General features: G+C 45.8%; 1 protein-coding gene across 6 annotated transcripts in view; it reads left to right on the top strand.

The window, feature by feature from the left end:
- Window positions 1-17,867, top strand: part of ift80 (intraflagellar transport 80 homolog (Chlamydomonas)) — a 398,557-nt gene that overhangs the window by 315,554 nt on the left and 65,136 nt on the right. For all 6 annotated transcript variants that reach the window (XM_072474470.1, XM_072474472.1, XM_072474473.1 and 3 more), the window contains 2 exons: window positions 3,526-3,661; window positions 14,111-14,258. In XM_072474470.1, coding sequence (XP_072330571.1) covers window positions 3,526-3,661; window positions 14,111-14,258 — 284 coding nt within the window. The remainder of the gene's footprint in view (window positions 1-3,525; window positions 3,662-14,110; window positions 14,259-17,867) is intronic.

Consider the following 17,867-nt stretch of genomic DNA (forward strand, 5'->3'; position numbering starts at 1 on the left):
CAGCAAGACCACATGGAAGTGATTGCCACCGGATTTCCCCATTAAAATACCCCACAAAAAAAGTGAGGTGAAGTTGTCAGAAATGGCAAACAATTATTCCTGGACAACTCAAATAAACATCAAAACAAGAAGATAACAGCAGCAATTGTAAACCAACACGTGTTTATAAAAATCAGATCAAGACCAATGAATTAAAGGTATTTTTTGATTGATGCTAATAGAGTGGATTTATACTGATTGGGTATTAGGGAACATTTGATTAAATAATCCTGGTCAAGGTACTATCCTTCCAACTGCTGATCGGTCTAGTGAAATATCTGTTCCCCTGGACTGGTTATTATTCTTTATTTCAATTCATGCGATGTGACACTGAAAATCATATTGCAGTAAGAAAAATACACAAGCATTGGGAATAGATTTATTACCGTACTATTAACTTAAGCCTACTAAAGTGAACATGAAAACATATGCCTAAACTAAAAACAAAATAATTCTGCTTACCCTATAGTATATTGGCTATGGTAATTAGTTTAGCAGGACAGCCACAAATACAGTTGGCCAAAGTACTTTTGAGTTAGGGAGGAGAAATCAGTCCAGGTTTCTTCACACCCAGTCACTTTGGCAAGAACCAGAGGACCACTGGACCCAATATCACCCTCTGGATAGTACTGGTGTAGGCTACATTGGCAAGAAAGAAAATTACTGTGTTTCTTCTTCGGCAATCACTCGCTAACGAGTATGATTGTTCACCTAAGAAACTCCATGTTTCTGGGCATGGGTACTGTGGGTTCTTGCATGGCTGAGTAGCCCGATCCTAGAGCCGCAACTTCGATCGCACACCTGTATCCATACTAAATCATAGTTCTCTAATTAAAAGTGATATAAAATTGTCTCATGAATTTAAAGAGGAGAAAGTCTCACTGTCAATACTTTTATTGTAAAACTAAAGGAACTTTAAGAAAAGTTGGCCATATTTTCGTCTACCCATTTTCTTCTTTAAAGCATATATTTATTTAAACAGTGGTTAGGAGCATTGGCAGGAGAATTGGCATGAGAATACAATCTCATCAGTGTGAGCTGAATTTACAAATTAAAGACTGAAATGACACATCACTAAACCATTCTGGGCTAATGGGTTTATCCCTACAACTGCCTTGCACTGTGAACTCAGTGACTCCTCCAGACTACTTCTGCTTGTCATCAGCACTCACTGTTTAAACAAAGGACAGAAGTAGATAGAGAAAATTTTGAAAGTTAGTCATCATTCTCTAATCACTTAATTTTTAATTTAGCATTTTCGAGGTAGACCCAACATTGGAAAGATTTACATCTGGCTGGAGATCAAATCTAAAGGCCAGCTTTTTCAGACCTTTGAGGCCAACATGTCTAAGGATTGGCAAAGACCAACCTTTTACACATTTTCAGCCTGAAGCTAAGAGTTCGACAATAGGACAAGTTATTTCATTTATGGAAAGAGTAACTCGATCTCTTACAGACAAGATAGCTTATCTGCTGCGCTCTAGTGGTTGCATAAAAACAGGTCGAAAATTTGTGCTGTTTTCATGATCTTTTCTTCCTGTTCTCTTTATGATGTTGTACTTTATTTGACTGTTTTTGTTATTCAAACTAATATTCCTAAACCGTGCTCTCATGTGATTCATAAAGTTTGCGCTGGTTAGTTGCAAAGCCTTGCTGATGTATTCTCTGGGGGATATATTGGGGCATCTCTTCGTGCTCCAGAACCTCCAAAGTGTTAAACTATTACTTGTTAAATGTTGGGTTGGAATAAAACACATTTCAACAGGTACACAAACACCGTATATGATTTTTAAAATTCAGAGGAAGGTCTCAAATAGCCATTCGATTCCCTCATTGTTCATGCAAAGAGCCTTGCGCCTGTTTTTGACATGGCTTCTGCACACCTAAACTGAAGCCTTTACTAATATGGCAGGTGGCACACTTCAGCATTAAATATGTGCCTGGTGTGCATTATGTTGGATGTTAAGATCTCCAGGCACACATCAATTAACTTATACACAAAGAAGTTAATTTAAGATTATTCTGATAAAATGGCTCACTGGAGTCCATGGGAAATGTAAAGGAGTTGTACTTTAATGTCATGATTTCATTGATGCTCATTCTTACATCAGCAGAAATATTTGGTTGAATTGCTGTCTTCATATTCACTACCATTTATTATCCTGTATAGTTTTCTCTTATTCTGTGTAAATGGCCAATTTTGGATAAGATTGTACCCATTTGCACATATTTTGGAAAATCTATAGAAAGTTGTATTTTAGCCAAGGCATCATTAGTACATGCCAGTCAGACAGTTATAATTGAGTTATAAATTGTAGTTTAATAATATGCATGATGGATGCCAAATGTGGTTCAACAAGAATTCGTCCCATACAGTTAGGATTTGGTCCTAAGATACTGAAACTGCAAAGGAAATAGAAGCAGTCAAGTCAAAAATGAAACGGCAAGAGAAGTGCGGCAAGAAATAACTACAATTCTTTTTGACAGAATCTCAGAATTTTAAATAGCCCTGGGAATAAGGCAGTAAAAAGATACAGTTGGAGTAATTAGCATTATCCAACAGAATGGAAGGTATTCCAGTTTCTCGGAACGACCAACACTCATTATTGGTTAGAGTGAAATTTGTATAGAATGGCTTTTGTTTATTTAGTGTCTTATCAAGTCTCTCAGAATCCTTGGACAGGATTTTCTGGCCTTTCCCACCAACGAGATCTTCCAGTCCCACGGAAGGCATCCACCTGCGTAGGGTTCCCTGACGGCGGGACAGGAAAACCATGCGAAATGCTGCAGACATCAGGACAGGAAGATGACAAGCCACGTGTGCCGCCAGAAAACACACCGCGGAGGGGGCTGGAAAATCTCACCCATTGTTCCACAGCATTTCACGAGTAACTATTGAACAGTGCACTGTAGACAATAAGGGACCCGGAAAGAGGAGAAGCACAAGGGCCCATTATTTAATTCCCTAGTTCTGAAGACACACAAGGCAACCAATTTGCATTCAGTTAGACCCAAAAAATAGCAGTGAGATGATGGAGCAGTTTTATTTTGGTGATGATGCTTCACAAAGGAATATTTGCTGGGACATTCCTGCTGCTCTTGAAAAAATTACATGAGGCTGGATATTTAGAGTCAGGGAGAGTCCACAGACCTTTAGAAATGGCGGATGGGACCCAAGTCCAAAATTCTCTCACCCATTCCTGGTACCCCCAATTTTTCCCAGTGCAGGATAAGGTGTGGGCTCATTCACTCCTGACTTGGCCGACTCCTTTTGCATGTTGCAGAATGTGCACATGCATGATCAACAGTCAACTACTTTACTCATTAAACCAGAGGCATATTTGGCAGTGAGTCTTATTGCATCATATTTCGTACTAATTTCAAATTAACAGAACAAAGCATCCTGCTCACAAATGCCAATGTATTTGAATAATTGAAAGTTCATAGCTTATTATTATATCTGGTAATCTGTACTGATTGTTACAGATAGAAGTGATGGAGGTTGCACTGGATCAATTTGGCTCACCCAGTGAAAGAAAAATTGCCATCATTGACAAAAATCGAGATCTGTACATTACCTCAGTGCGTAGATTTGGGAAAGAACAAAAAATCATCAAAATTGGTAGGTAGTTCAATGAAAATTTGTCTAATCATGAATTTGCATCTTTCTCTAGTTTTTCTCCCAATTCCACTCGGGCCTTCCTAAGCTCACCTTGTTGGTAAAACCCACCTCCTACTCTCTCATCACTAATCCCATTAATCTGCTGGCCTCCTAACTTCCCTTCCTGGCTCGTGTATCCGCTGCTATTATTAGTTTTTCTTCCTTGGATATTGTTCCTCTCTCTTTCAAATCTGCCATCAGCACACCACTTCGCAAAAAAAGAACAGCCCTTAATCCATACAAACTACTTCCCCCCATCTCCAACCTCCCTTCTTCTCCAGATTCCATGAAAGTGTTGTCAGCTCCCAAATCCATTTACTTCTTTTTTGGAACTTTGGGCGGAATTCTCCCATTTTGAGACTAAGGGCGCATTCAACAGAAAAATGTCCAAAGTTTGGCAGGGTGTTTTGCATTGGCCATGCTGGCAAGATCGCAGGCTTGGTGCCAAAAAATGAGTGCCCATGTGAATCATTCCATTCCTGGCTCCCTCGCTGTCTGATTCACTCAACTTGCGCATCAGCTGCTCACCGCTAACAAGGGGCGGCTTCTTTATATGCTCCCTAACCACTCACTCCAGTCGACACACAAGCATAGCAGCGCACAGATCTGCTCCTCGCTTTGGCAATGATTTGATTTGATTTATTATTGTCACATGTATTAGTGTACAGTGAAAAGTATTGTTTCTTGCATGCTGTACAAACAATGTATACCGTACATAGGGAAGGAAGGAGAGCCTGCAGAATATAATGTTACAGTTATAACAAGGTGTAGAGAAAAGATCAACTTAATACAAGGTAGGTCCATTCAAAAGTCTGATGGCAGCAGGGAAGAAGCTGTTCTTGAGTCGGTTGGTACGTGACCTCAAACTTTGGTATCTTTTTCCTGACGGAAGAAGGTGGAAGAGAGTATGTCCGGGGTGCGTGGGGTCCTTAATTATACTGGCTGCCTTTCCGAGGCAGCGGCACTTATAGATAGAGTTAATGGATGGGAGGCTGGTTTGCGTGATAGACTGGGCTACATTCACGATCTTTTGTAGTTTCCTGCGGTCTTGGGCAGAGCAGGCTCCATACCAAGCTGTGATACAACCAGAAAGAATGCTTTCTATGTTGCATCTGTAGAAGTTGGTGAGAGTCGTAGTTGACATGCCAAATTTCCTTACTCTTCTGAGAAAGCAGAGTCGTTGGTGGGCTTTCTTAACTATAGTGTCAGCATGGGGGGACCAGGACAGGTTGTTGGTGATCTGTACACGTAAAAACTTGAAGCTCTCGAACCTTTCTACTTCGTTCCCATTGATGTAGACAGGGGCATGTTCGCCACTACGCTTCCTTAAGTCGATGACAATCTCCTTCCTTTTGTTGACATTGAGGGAGAGATTATTGTTGTCGCACAAGTTCACCAGATTTTCTATCTCATTCCTGTACTGTGTTTCATCATTGTTTGAAATCCGACCCACTACGGTGGTGTCATGAGCAAATTTGAAAATCGAGTTGGAGGGGAATTTGGCCACACAGCCATACGTGTATAAGGAGGGGGCTGAGGACACAGCCTTTTGGGGTACCTGTGTTGAGGATGATCGTGGAGGAGGTGTTGTTGCCTTACTGATTGTGGCCTGTGGGTTAGAAAGTTCAGGATCTAGTCGCAGAGGGAGGAGCCGAGGCCAAAGCCACGGAGTTTGGAGATGAGTTTCGTAGGAATGATGGTGTTGAAGACTGAGCTGTAGTCGATAAATAGGAGTCTGACATGGGTGTCTTTGTTATCTAGGTGTTCCATGGTAGAGTGCAGGGCCATGGAGATGGCGTCTGCTGTGGACCTGTTGCAGCGGTATGCGAACTGTAGTGCATCAAGGCAGTCCGGGAGGCTGGAGTTGATTCGTGCTATGACTAACCCTTCGAAGCACTTCATGATGATGGATGTCAGAGCCACTAGACGATAGTCATTAAGGCACGCTGCTTGGCTTTTTTTGGTACAGGGATGATGGTCGTCTTCTTGAAGCAGATAGGGACCTCAGATCATTGTAAAGAGAGGTTGAAGATTCTGCGTATACCCCCGCCAGCCAATCCGCGCAAGACCCGAGTGCTCATCCGGGTACCCCATCCAGGCCAGTGGCTTTCTGTGGGTTGACCTTCGAGAAGGCTGCTCTGACGTCTGCAATACAAGTTCACCCGAGGCTTCTGGGGTGGAAGGCTCGCTCTCGCTGACCTCTTGCTCAAAGCGTGCATAGTATGCGTTGAGCTCATCAGGGAGGAGTGCATTGGGGCCGGCGATTTTACATGCCTTCAATTTGTAGCCAGTTATGTCTTGCAGACCTTGCCATAGACGGCGGGGGTCTGTGTGACTAGCCTGGGACTCGAGCTTAGTCCGGTACTGTCTTTTGGCAACTTTGATGGATTTCTTTAGATCATATCTGACTTTCTTCTATAGGTCAGGGTCGCCTGACTTGAACGCCTCAGACCTAGACTTCAGCAAGCAGTGGATACCCCTGTTCATCCAGGGTTTCCAGTTGGGAAACACGCGGATTTGTTTCTTTGGCACAGTCTTCTACACACTGTTGCTAACTTTCTCCTTGGTTCAATTGCTCTGTTTTATTACCTTTGCTCTTGAGTCGCCAGGTATCTTTATGATACCGCCACGAAGTTCAAGTCCGAGTAATGATCAAATAACCCAGTACACCGATTAGTAAGATTCAAATCAAAGCACATTTATTATACACCGTAATCGCTACTCATGCACAAATTCTACATCTAAGCTAATTCTACAACTAACAGGCCTATACTTAACTTCGGACTGGCCCACCAGGTCAGGGGAACAAATGGCCTTTCGTTCGGGTTCTGAGTCTGCGGGATTCGAAGTTGGTACGGATTGGTAGCTAGGAGCGCCTATCTCGTAGCGAGCGTTGAATTAAGACTTATTTTGTTCGGGGGTCACTGCACCGGTCACAGTCAATGTTGGTTCGTGTTGCTGGGTGACCCGGGCAGGACGCAGAGGTGAAGAGAGCTTGGGACTTAACTGTTATAGTCCCCAGGGGCTTCCCGCCTTTCGGGGCGGACCCTGTACCTGGTCCCAAGTGATTAGACTTTGTCCCAATCACTTGGTTCGATTTCTCCCAATACTGGAGCGCTTCCCTGATCGATGGGCGGTCTTGAGGTGCTCGTTCACCTCCTTTGTGTTGGCTCCTGCTGGCGCCGCGGAGTCTGGCTTTGCTTTGTGTGTCCAAAATGTTACTTATTGTTCCCGGGGATTGCTCATCAGTATGCAGATGGCTGCTACTTTGTTATGCTGATGGTCACTGGTATCGATGTTGTCTGGCCTTTGCAGAGGTAAATACACAGCAAACCTGCAGCTGCTGGTTTCTGTCTATGTTGGCTGACTTTCCCATCAGCCTTTGCCGTTCGCCATTTTAAATTGGGAGTTGGCCAATTTAGGTGGCTACAACACTTTCTAATAAAGTCAATTACTTTAGTGGCGCACTTGTTCAGGCTGGTCGCAGAGTTTTTAAATACTGACCAGTCCACTGACTCTAAGCAGTCCCGTAGGAGATCATCCGATTGCTCAGACAAACAATGCACGACTTTCTTTGACAAATTCTCCCACTTCAGTTTTTGCTTATAAGCCGGGAGCAGGAGCACAGCCTTGTGATCAGATTTGCCAAAGTGTGGGCGGGCGATAGAACGGTAGGCATGTTTAATATTTGTGTAGCGGTGGTCCAGGATGTTTGGGCCTCTGGTGGAACAGGTGACGTGTTGGTGGTAAACTTGGTAGTACGGTCTTGAGCCGACCTGACCAGGCTTCTCGACTCAGTGGATGAGAGGCGGGCACCCTGTTCACATAGGGGGTTGGTGAACCAGCATCAGAGTCAGCAATGCCGCTTGGGAGGCAGTGGCAGCAGCAGTGAGTATGGGCAGCATGACCAGGAGGACCACAGTCCAATGTCGGAAGAAGACGGATGACCTCCACTGAGCTGCAAGAGTAAGTTACCACCTCTCTCCTGGCATCAGTTGCGCGTGCCACCCCTCAAATTCCCAACCCCCCCCCCCTCCCCCAGTCAACTGGTTGACATGTTGCACCCCCCCCCCCATCAAATCTTCAAACTTGTTCCTCAGAACCCCCGGCACCCACCACGCAACCCCTTCATGTCTAAGTGCGGCGCCCACACACGCCACCTGCTATAGACCCGCCCCTGACCTATCAAATGTGTGGCTCATAATGTCCACTCTTTGTCCCCGCAGGAGAATATAGCCCATAATAAGAGGGGCAGAGTGAAGATAGGGGGCAGAATCCCAGAGAGTCTTCACCCCCTATGAGGATCGGGCCCTGGAGATCACAGGGTTTCCCGAGGAGAGAGCAGAGACCGACAGTGAGGTTGGCCTGCAACACAGAGGGAGAATCCATTGACCCTTCACACAGATGATCTGTCTCAAGTGAGTTGTTGATGTCCCACAGAATTATTCTTCCTCTCACTGACCACATGTCCATTGTCTTGCAGGGTCTCCATCTGATGAGGGTGGACCATCTACCCCCCACCCCCCCCACCCGACCATAAGGCCTAGGAGCAGAATTAGGCCACTCGGTCCATCGAGTCTGCTCCGCCATTCAATCATGGCTGACATTTTCTCATCCCCATTCTCCTGCCTTCTCCCCATAACCCCTAATCCCCTTATTAATCAAGAACCTATCTAACTCTGTCTTAAGGACACTCAATGATTTGGCCTCCACAGTCTTCTGCGGTAAAGAGTTCCGCAGATGCACCACCCTCTGGCTGAAGAAATTCCTCCTCGTCTCAGTTTTAAAGGATCGTCCCTTTAGTCTGAGATGGTATCCTCTGGTTCTAGGTTTTCCTATATGTGGAAACATCCTCGCCACGTCCACTGTATCCAGGTCCCGCAGTATCCTGAAACTTTCAATAAGATCCCCCCATATTCTTCAAAACGCCAATGAGTACAGACCCAGAGTCCTCAAACGTTCCTCATACGACAAGTTCTTCATTCCAGGGATCATTCTTGTGAACCTCCTCTGGACCTTTTCCAAGGCCAGCACATCCTTCCTTAGATATGGGGCCCAAAACTGCTCACAACACTCCAAATGGGGTCTGACCCAGAGCCTTATACAACCTCAGAGGTACATCCCAGATCTTGTATTCTAGCCCTCTTGACATAAATGCTAACATTGCATTTTGCCTTCTTGCTGCCGACTGAACCTGCACATTAACCTTAAGAGAATTGTGAGCAAGGACGCCCAAGGCCCTTTGTGCTTCTGATTTCCTAAGCATTTGCCACTTCATTGCCCACTCTCCTAGCTTGTCCAACTCCTTCTGCAGCTCCTTTGCTTCCTCAATACTACCTGTCCCTCTACAGATCTTTGTATCATCTGCAAACTTAGCAACAGTGCCTTCAGTTCCTTCTTCCAGATCATTAATGTAGATTGTGAAAAGTTGTGGTCCCAGCACAGACTCCTGAGGCACACCACTAGTCACCGACTGCCATCCTGAAAAAGACCCCTTTATCCCCACTCTCTGCCAGTCAGCCAATCCTCTATCCATGCCAGGATCTTACCCTTAACACCATGGGCTTTTAACTTATTTAATAGTCTCCTCTGTGGCACATTGTCAAAGGCCTTCTGGAAATCTAAATAAATCTACTGGTTCTCCTTTGTCTAACTTTCTTGTTACCTCATCAAAGAACTCTAACAGATTTGTCAGACATGACCTCCCTTTGACAAAGCCGTGCTGACTCGGTCCTATTTTACCATGCACTTCCAAATACTTTGCGATCTCATCTTTAATAATGCAGACTCTAAAATCTTACCAATGACCGAAGTCAGGCTAACCGGCCTATAATTTCCCGTTTTCTGCCTCCCTCCCTTCCTAAACAGGGGTGTTACATTAGCCACTTTCCAGTCTTCTGGGACCCTTCCTGCCTCCAGTGATTCCTGAAAGATCATCACCAATGCCTCCACAATTTCCTCCGCTATCTCTTTTAGGACCCTGGGGTGTAGTCCATCCGGTCCAGGTGACTTATCCACCTTCAGACCTTTCAGTATGCCCAGAACCTTCTTAGTAATGGTCACTGCACTCACCTCTGCCCCCTGGTTCTCCTGGAGCTCTGGCATCCCACTGGTGTCTTCCACCGTGAAGACTGATGCAAAGTAACTATTCAGTTTGTCTGCCATTTCTTTGTTTCCTATTATTATTTCTCCAGGCACATTTTCCAGTGGTCCAATGTCTATTTTTGCCTCTCTTACCTTTTTATATATTTAAAAAACTCTTCCTATCTTCCTTTATATTACTAGCTAGCTTGCACTCATACTTCATCTTCTCCCCCCTTATTGCTTTTTTAGTTGTGCAATCCTCTAGCTTCCCACTAATCCTCACCACTTTGTATGCTTTTTCTTTAGCTTTTATGCTGTCCTTGACATCCCTCGTCAGCCATGGATGCCTTGTCCTCCCTTAGCATGTTTCATAGATTATCATAGAATTTACAGTGCCGAAGGAGGCCATTCAGCCCATCGAGTCTGCACCAGCTCTTGGAAAGAGCACCCTACCAAGGTCAACACCTCCAACCTATCCCCATAACACAGTAACCCCACCCAACACTAAGGGCAATTTTGGACTTTAAGGGCAATTTATCATGGCCAATCCACCTAACCTGCACATCTTTGGACTGTGGGAGGAAACCGGAGCACCCGGAGGAAACCCACGCACACACTGGGAGGATGTGCAGACTCCGCACAGACAGTGACCCAAGCCGGAATTGAACCTTGGACCCTGGAGCTGTGAAGCAATTGTGCTATCCACAATGCTACCGTGCTGCCCCAAATCCTTGGGATGAATTTCTGTTGTGCCTCCCTAATAACCCCTGAAAACCCTTGCCATTGCTGTTACACTGTCTTCCCTGCTAGGCTCCTTTTCCAATCAACTCTGGCCAGCTCCTCCCTCATGTCTTTGTAGTTACCCTTATTTAATTGTAATACCGTTACATCTGATTGCAGCTTCTCCCTCTCAAACTGCAGGGTATATTCTATCATATTGTGGTCACTGCTCCCTAAGGGTTCCTTCACCTTAAGTTCCCTAATCAAGTCTGCCTCATTACACATCACCAAATCCAGAATTGCCTGTTCCCTAGTAGGCTCTGTCACAAGCAGCTCGAAAAAACCATCTCTTAGACATTCCACAAATTCCTATTTTTGGGATCCACTACCAACCTGATTTTCCCAGTCCACCTGCACATTGAAGTCTCCCATAATTATTGTAATATTGCCTTTTTAACATGCCTTTTCTATCTCCTGATTTATTTTCTTGTCCACATCCTGACTACTGCTAGGGGGGGCCTGTACATAATTCCCATCAGGGCCATTTTACCTTTGCGATTCCTTAACTCTACCCACAGCGATTCTATGCCTTCTGATCCTATATCCGCCCCCCCCCCCCCCCTTCACCACCACCACCTCCCACCCAAGAGAATACCTCGGAGGAGAGTTCCATGGAGAACCCCCCCACAGTTATCACCCGCACCTTCCACCAGTGCAGAGACACACACATCGGTGGGTGACATTAACTGACTGGCTTCAGGGCACTATCTGGTGAGCAACACACAATTATGGTTGCACATCAGGTGGAGGCAGGCCCACCCAAGGGAGACGGCAGTCGGTGGTCTGCTGCATCCCAGGACACAGCTGGGTCCCAGCCAGATGTCGAGCCTTTGAACCGTGTTCTTCCTGAACTGATGCAGATGATAGGACACAGCCGTGAGATTCAGGAGGTGGTGTCAGCGACATTCCAGCAACTCCAAGGCCAATTGGAGGAGTCCCAAAGCATTCAGGCACAGTCGATGGTGCCGGCACTGAGACCAACACTGCTAGAGTGGTGATTGCAGTGGAAAACATGCAGCAAGACGTCCGCACTTTAAGTGGTGGTGTCCAAGGCATGGATCAATCTGTGACGATCATGGCTGAGAGCCTTAACATCATTTCCCAGTCGATGAGGGACTTGTTCCAGACACAGGTGGACATTGCCAAAGCACTTCAGAGCGTGATGTGGAGCATCGCTGAGGGCATTGACACCATGGTGCAGACAATGGGAACCTCCAGGACTGGCAGAGCCAGATGACTCGGAGGCTTCTGGAGCTCACGCCAGCTTCGCCTCCGTCCCATGGAGTCCCCCAGGGCTCTACGGTCACTGTCAGGAGGAAGAAAGCACAGGAGACCAACCCAGGGACTGCCACCAAGGAGACTATGGCAGTCTCCAGTTCTTCTGAATCCCCTCCTCCTCACACCAGCGCATCTCAAGGGCAGCGGGTAGAGCAGGATGGCACAGCAATGCCTGTGACACCGGTAAAGCGGCCAGGGCCCTCTAGCTCCAGGCCCACCAGCGGCCGTCCAGCAAGGGAATCAAAGGCCACAGGGCATGGAAAGCAGCAGGCTGCCTCCACCTCTGACATGCATCCTGGGGAAACACCGAGATGTAGCAGTAGACTACGGAAGATCAAGAAGAGTCAAGACCACTGAATGGGCACTGGTGAAATCACTATCTGTAGCTATGGGGAATGGAAATCTGTCACATTGAAATTTTCACTATTAAAACATGTCACACCTAATATATGCGATGCTCTGTTGCACAAATTTTCACAGCAGGCCTGCCCCCCCAACTATTTCTCCTCCCCACGGCACAGTGGTCTAAGATCAAAAGCCCCTGATGCAGACTCCGTTCAGAGGATGGGTGTGAGTGTGCTGTCAGCATAAAGACAGGAGTCAGACTTCACCAGATCATTAGGAGAACCAGAGCTTTCTTCACAGCAAATTATCATCACCCTCCTGCCTTGTATAGTGATCCTCTGACAGTGCCAACACAAGTCCATCACCCTGGAGTGATGTTAAACAGACCCTTGGATGGGGGAATTAAGGGAAGGGGGGCAGTGTGATGGGGAGGTTTTGGGGGGTGGGGTGGGTGTGGAGGAATGGGAGGACGGGGTAGGGGTTTCCATTGGGAGAATTGCTATGTAATTTTACTTTTTAGCTCCCGCTAGATTCTTCGCTCCTACCCACTGCAAAACCCACCACAGGCGGGATGGGAGAATTCTGCCCTTTATGTTTGAGTCAGGCTTTTGCTGTCACCCTAGTACTGAAACATTATCAAAGTCACAAATGACATTTAAGTTGACTGTGACAAAGGTAAACTGTCCCACTCCATCCTTCTCAACTTCTCTAACATGCTTGATCACAGAATTATGCTCCTACATCTCTGCACCATCATCCAGTTAGGTGAGGAATTGAAGTTTAATTTCCTAGAACGTGCTGCCAGCAATCCTGGAGAAAAATCATCAGGGCGCTACTAATAATAATACCTTTGTTCATTAGTTGGAAAAATACTGGAGCTTGAGTTGGAAACTGTGATAACCCTCACGAGGAATCACTCATTTACCTCCATGTGGGGCTCGTGGAGTACGAATTCCCATTCGTAATGCGCAGAGGCCCGTCCAGCTGGGACTCCTCATTGAGCCCTTTAAATACCACCTGGGAGTTCCTGTTAGTCCCAGGCTTGGACACTGATGTTGTATGCAGTAGGTGCGGTTTTACTTTTCAGTTTAAATAAATTTGGTTTGACTTTTATCTTTGTGTCTCCTGGATTACTACACTGGCAGTGAGGGTGGGATCTGGGAGAGGGGGTATATGAGAACCCTCACGAGGAATCATTCATTGTTCTCCCTGTGGGACTTGTGGAGTAAGAGTTCCCACGGTAATGGGCAGAGCCCCATCCGACTGGAACTCTTTATTGAGCCTTTTAAATGCCGTCCCAGAACCAGACCGGAAGTTCCTGTCATAGATCATAGAATTTACAGTGCAGAAGGAGGCCATTCGGCCCATCGAGTCTGCACCGGCTCTTAGAAAGAGCACCCTACCCAAGGTCAACACCTCCACCCTATCCCCATAACCCAGTAACCCCACCCAACACTAAGGGCAATTTTGGATACTAAGGGCAATTTAGCATGGCCAATCCACCTAATCTGCACATCTTTGGACTGTGGGAGGAAACCGGAGCACCCGGAGGAAACCCACGCACACACGGGGAGGTTGTGCAGACTCCGCACAGACAGTGACCCAAGCCGGGAATCGAACCTGGGACCCTGGAGCTGTGAAGAAAGTGTGCTAACCACAATGCTACCGTGCTGTCAGTCCCAGGAAGGAAAACAATATTGTATTCCGTGGGTGCAGCTTTACTTTGAGTAAAAATACATTTGATTTGATCTTTACCTTCGTATCTACTGGATTACTACAGCAACCCTTTGTGTGATGTTCCTTGTGCAGTACTAACCAAGATGCTTGAATCTTCAAGATAAATGTATTAAAATTGAAATACGTTATAGTTATTAAAAAAGAAACAATATACTTTTAACTAAGGTTTTTTTCATTTTATTTCAGGTACTATGGTGCACTCTATAGCTTGGAATGACAAGATCAATATATTATGTGGAATGCAGAATATGTATTTCGTAGTTTGGTATTATCCCAACACAATATATGTGGACAAAGAACTTCTTTCCAAAACAGTTTATGAAAAAGATGCAAGGTAAAACTATCTTCTGAAAAGTTCAAAGAATGATTGTACGCTTTTTCCACAAATTGTGAACAGAACTTGCAAATGCCATGTTTGTCCATGCCAATGTTAACTCACAAGCTTATCAGGAGAAATTTCATTTTTATGAGATGTGGGCTTCACTGGCTCGGCCAGCATTTGTTGCCCATTCTTTATTTCCTTTTCTTTTCATGTACTTAATGACCTGTTGAGCTGCTTGCAGAAAAATACTTTTCACTGTACCTCGGTACACGTGACAATAAACAAATCCAATCTAATTCAATCCATCCCTATTTGCCCTTGAGAAGGTGGTGGTGAGCTGCCTTCTTGAACCGCTGCAATTCATGTGGCGTAGATACACCCACTGTGCTATCAGGGAGGGAATTCCAGGATTTTAACCCAGCGACTGAAGGAGCGGCGGTATATTTCCAAATCAAGATGGTGAGTGACTTGGAGTAATATTATTTACAATTGGGCTAAAAACGTCCGTAATATGCGGCAGGATTTACCGAGCAACCCGCCACATGTTTCAAAGCGGTCCACCATCTGCCAGGAAACCCATGGCGGGGGTGCTCAGTCAGCATTACCGGAAGATCCATCCGGCCTTAACTGCCGGAGAATCCCGCCCATTATACGTTTGTATGACATTCTCCTGGCTTTTATTTAAATAGATGTTGTTACAATCCCTACAAAGATTGATAACTTTAAAAAATATATTTGCATTTCCAGTGACTGATTGGATGGTGACAAGACAAGATTTCACATTTTAAGAGTTTTATCGTAACAAACAAACCTATAAGCAACATTGACGAAACACAATTTCAGTAGGCAACTTATACTCTAAATTACAGAAAAGTTTCCCCATTTTTCTTTTAAAGCAACTGAAAATACCCCTCCATGGTTATACTTTACCCTGTACCTTAAGTGGACACTTCATTCTCCATGAACCAGTCTTTTTTCAGCCATTTACCCCCTAATCAGCAAACTGACTTTCACGGTGAAGGTTACCCTGGAGTTTCCTCTCTAGTCATTCTAGATAAATCTTTCAGCTCTCTTCAATCTGAGCTCCCAGCCACATCCTGCATACTGAACTAACTATAGAGACTGGCTATCTCCATGGCAGTGTGAATATCTTGGATTCAAATGGAAATGCTAATTATCGATTATCTAGACCCCAACTCCATTTTATCCTGGAAATAAATAATTTAAAGAACAATCATTATATGACCTGATATTCCAAACATCTTTGTGAAATTTGCAGACGAAAACGCTATCCACCATCAACACAGCTGCTCTGGACATAGCTATAAGTGTGAATAACATGCATCTTCCCAGAAGGACAACTTTGGCCCTCCTTTCATAACCAAACCACCCTGGCTTGTTATCAGACAGAATTTTAAACGTGTCATATGATCCCCTTCATTCGACCCTGGCGAACTACTGCTCCCTGGACCTGGAATACCTGACGGTGAAGTGCTGCCCATACTATCTTCCACGTGAGTTCACTTCAGCCACACAGCGGTCTACATCCCAACCCAGGCAGAAGTAAAGAAGGTGCTGGACGAACTGTACACAGTTATAAACAACTACGAAACAGAACACCCGGAGGCCTTGGTCATAGTGGCCGGGGACTTCAACAATGCCAACCTCAAGAGTGTACTGCCACAATTCCACCAGCACATCTCCTATACCAACAGGGGCAACAATACTCTTGACCACTGCTATTAAAAAATCAAGGGCGCCTATCGTTCCATCCCCCGACCACACTTTGGGAAATCAGACCACAAGACGGTGCTCCTGCCGGCACACAAGCAGAAATTCAAGCGGGAGAATCCAGCTAAGAAGGTCGTGCAGTGCCGGTCTGAGGAAACAGATGAGCTCCAACGTGACTGCTTGGAGACAGTGGACTGGTCCATATTTAAAAGCTCAGCGACAAACTTAAATGAGTATGCCACCACCGTCACAGACTTCATCAGCAAATGTGTGGACGACTGCGTGCCAAAGGAAGCAGTACGTACATTCCCCAACCGGAAACCATAGCTCAATCGCGAGATTGACGCCCTACTGAATGACAGGTCTGAGGCATTCAAGTCAGGCGATCCTGACCTATACAAGAAATCCAGGTACGATCTCCGCAAAGCCTTCCGAGATGCCAAGAGAGAATATCAGACCAAGCTAGAGTCACATAATAGAGTTCCAGACTCTCGGTGGTTGTGGCAAGGCCTAAACAACATAACGGGCTACAAAGCGAAGCCGAGCAGTATCTCCAGCAGCAGTGCACCCCTCTCCGATGAACTCAATGCATTCTATGCTCGGTTCGAGCAGGAAACCAACAATCCGCTGTCAAGTGCCCCAGCAGCCCATAACACACCCATACCCACCATCACAGCTTCCGAAGTCAGATTGGCTTTCCTGAAAGTGATCCCTCGGAAGGCGACGGGTCCGGACGGGATCCCTGGTCTCCCACTGACCAGCTGGCAGATGTGTTACTGGACATCTTTAACCTGTCCCTACCCCGCTCCAAGGTCCCCAACTGCTTCAAGAAGACCACTATCATACCGATGCCAAAGACGAACCAGACAACGTGCCTCAATGACTACTGTCCGGTGGCCCTGACTTCAGTCGCAATGAAATGCTTTGAGCGGTTGGTCATGAAGTGCATCACCTCCATATTCCCAGAATGCCTTGTTCCACTGCAATTCGCATACCGCCGCAACCGGTCCACAGCAAACGCCATCTCCCTGACCCTACACTCATCCCTAGAGCATCTCGACAACAAGGACTCTTACATCAGACTACTATTTATTGACTATAGCTCCTCCTTCGACACCATAATCCCAGCCAAACTCATATCAAAGCTCCAAAACCACGGACTTGGCTCCTCACTCTGCAACTGGATCCTCGACTTTCTAACCCACAGACCACAATCAGTAAGAATAAACAACAACACCCCCTCCACAATAGTCCTCAATACCGGGCCCACGCAAGGCTGCATACTTAGCCCCCTACTATACTCCCTTTACACACACGACTGCTTGGTAAAATTTAGCTCCAACTCCATCGACAAGTTTGGTGACGATACAACCATAGTGGGCCGAATCTCGAATAACGACGAGTCAGAATACAGGAGGGAGATTGAGAACGTAGTGGAGTGGTGCGGTGACAACAATCTATCCCTCAATGCCAGCAAAACTAAAGAGCTGGTCATTGACTTCAGAAAGCAAAGTACTGTACACACCACTGTCAGCATCAACGGGGCGAGGTGGAGATGGTTAGCAGTTTCAAATTCCATGGGGGACACATCTCCAAAAATCTGTCCTGGTCCAGCCACGTCGACGCTACCACCAAGAAAGCACAACAGCACCTATACTTCCTCAGGAAACTAAGGAAATTCGGCATGTTCACATCAACACTTAACAACTTTTACAAATTCACCATAGAAAGCATCCTATCTGGCTGTATCAGTATGGCAACTACTCGGCCCAAAACCGCAATAAACTACAGAGAGTCGTGAACACATCTCAGTCCATCACACGAATCTGCCTCCCATCCATTGACTCCATCTACACCTGCTGCCTGGGGATAGCGGACAGAGTAATCAAA

The sequence above is a fragment of the Scyliorhinus torazame genome, chromosome 14 (genome assembly GCF_047496885.1).
Source record: "Scyliorhinus torazame isolate Kashiwa2021f chromosome 14, sScyTor2.1, whole genome shotgun sequence".
NCBI lineage: Eukaryota > Metazoa > Chordata > Chondrichthyes > Carcharhiniformes > Scyliorhinidae > Scyliorhinus > Scyliorhinus torazame.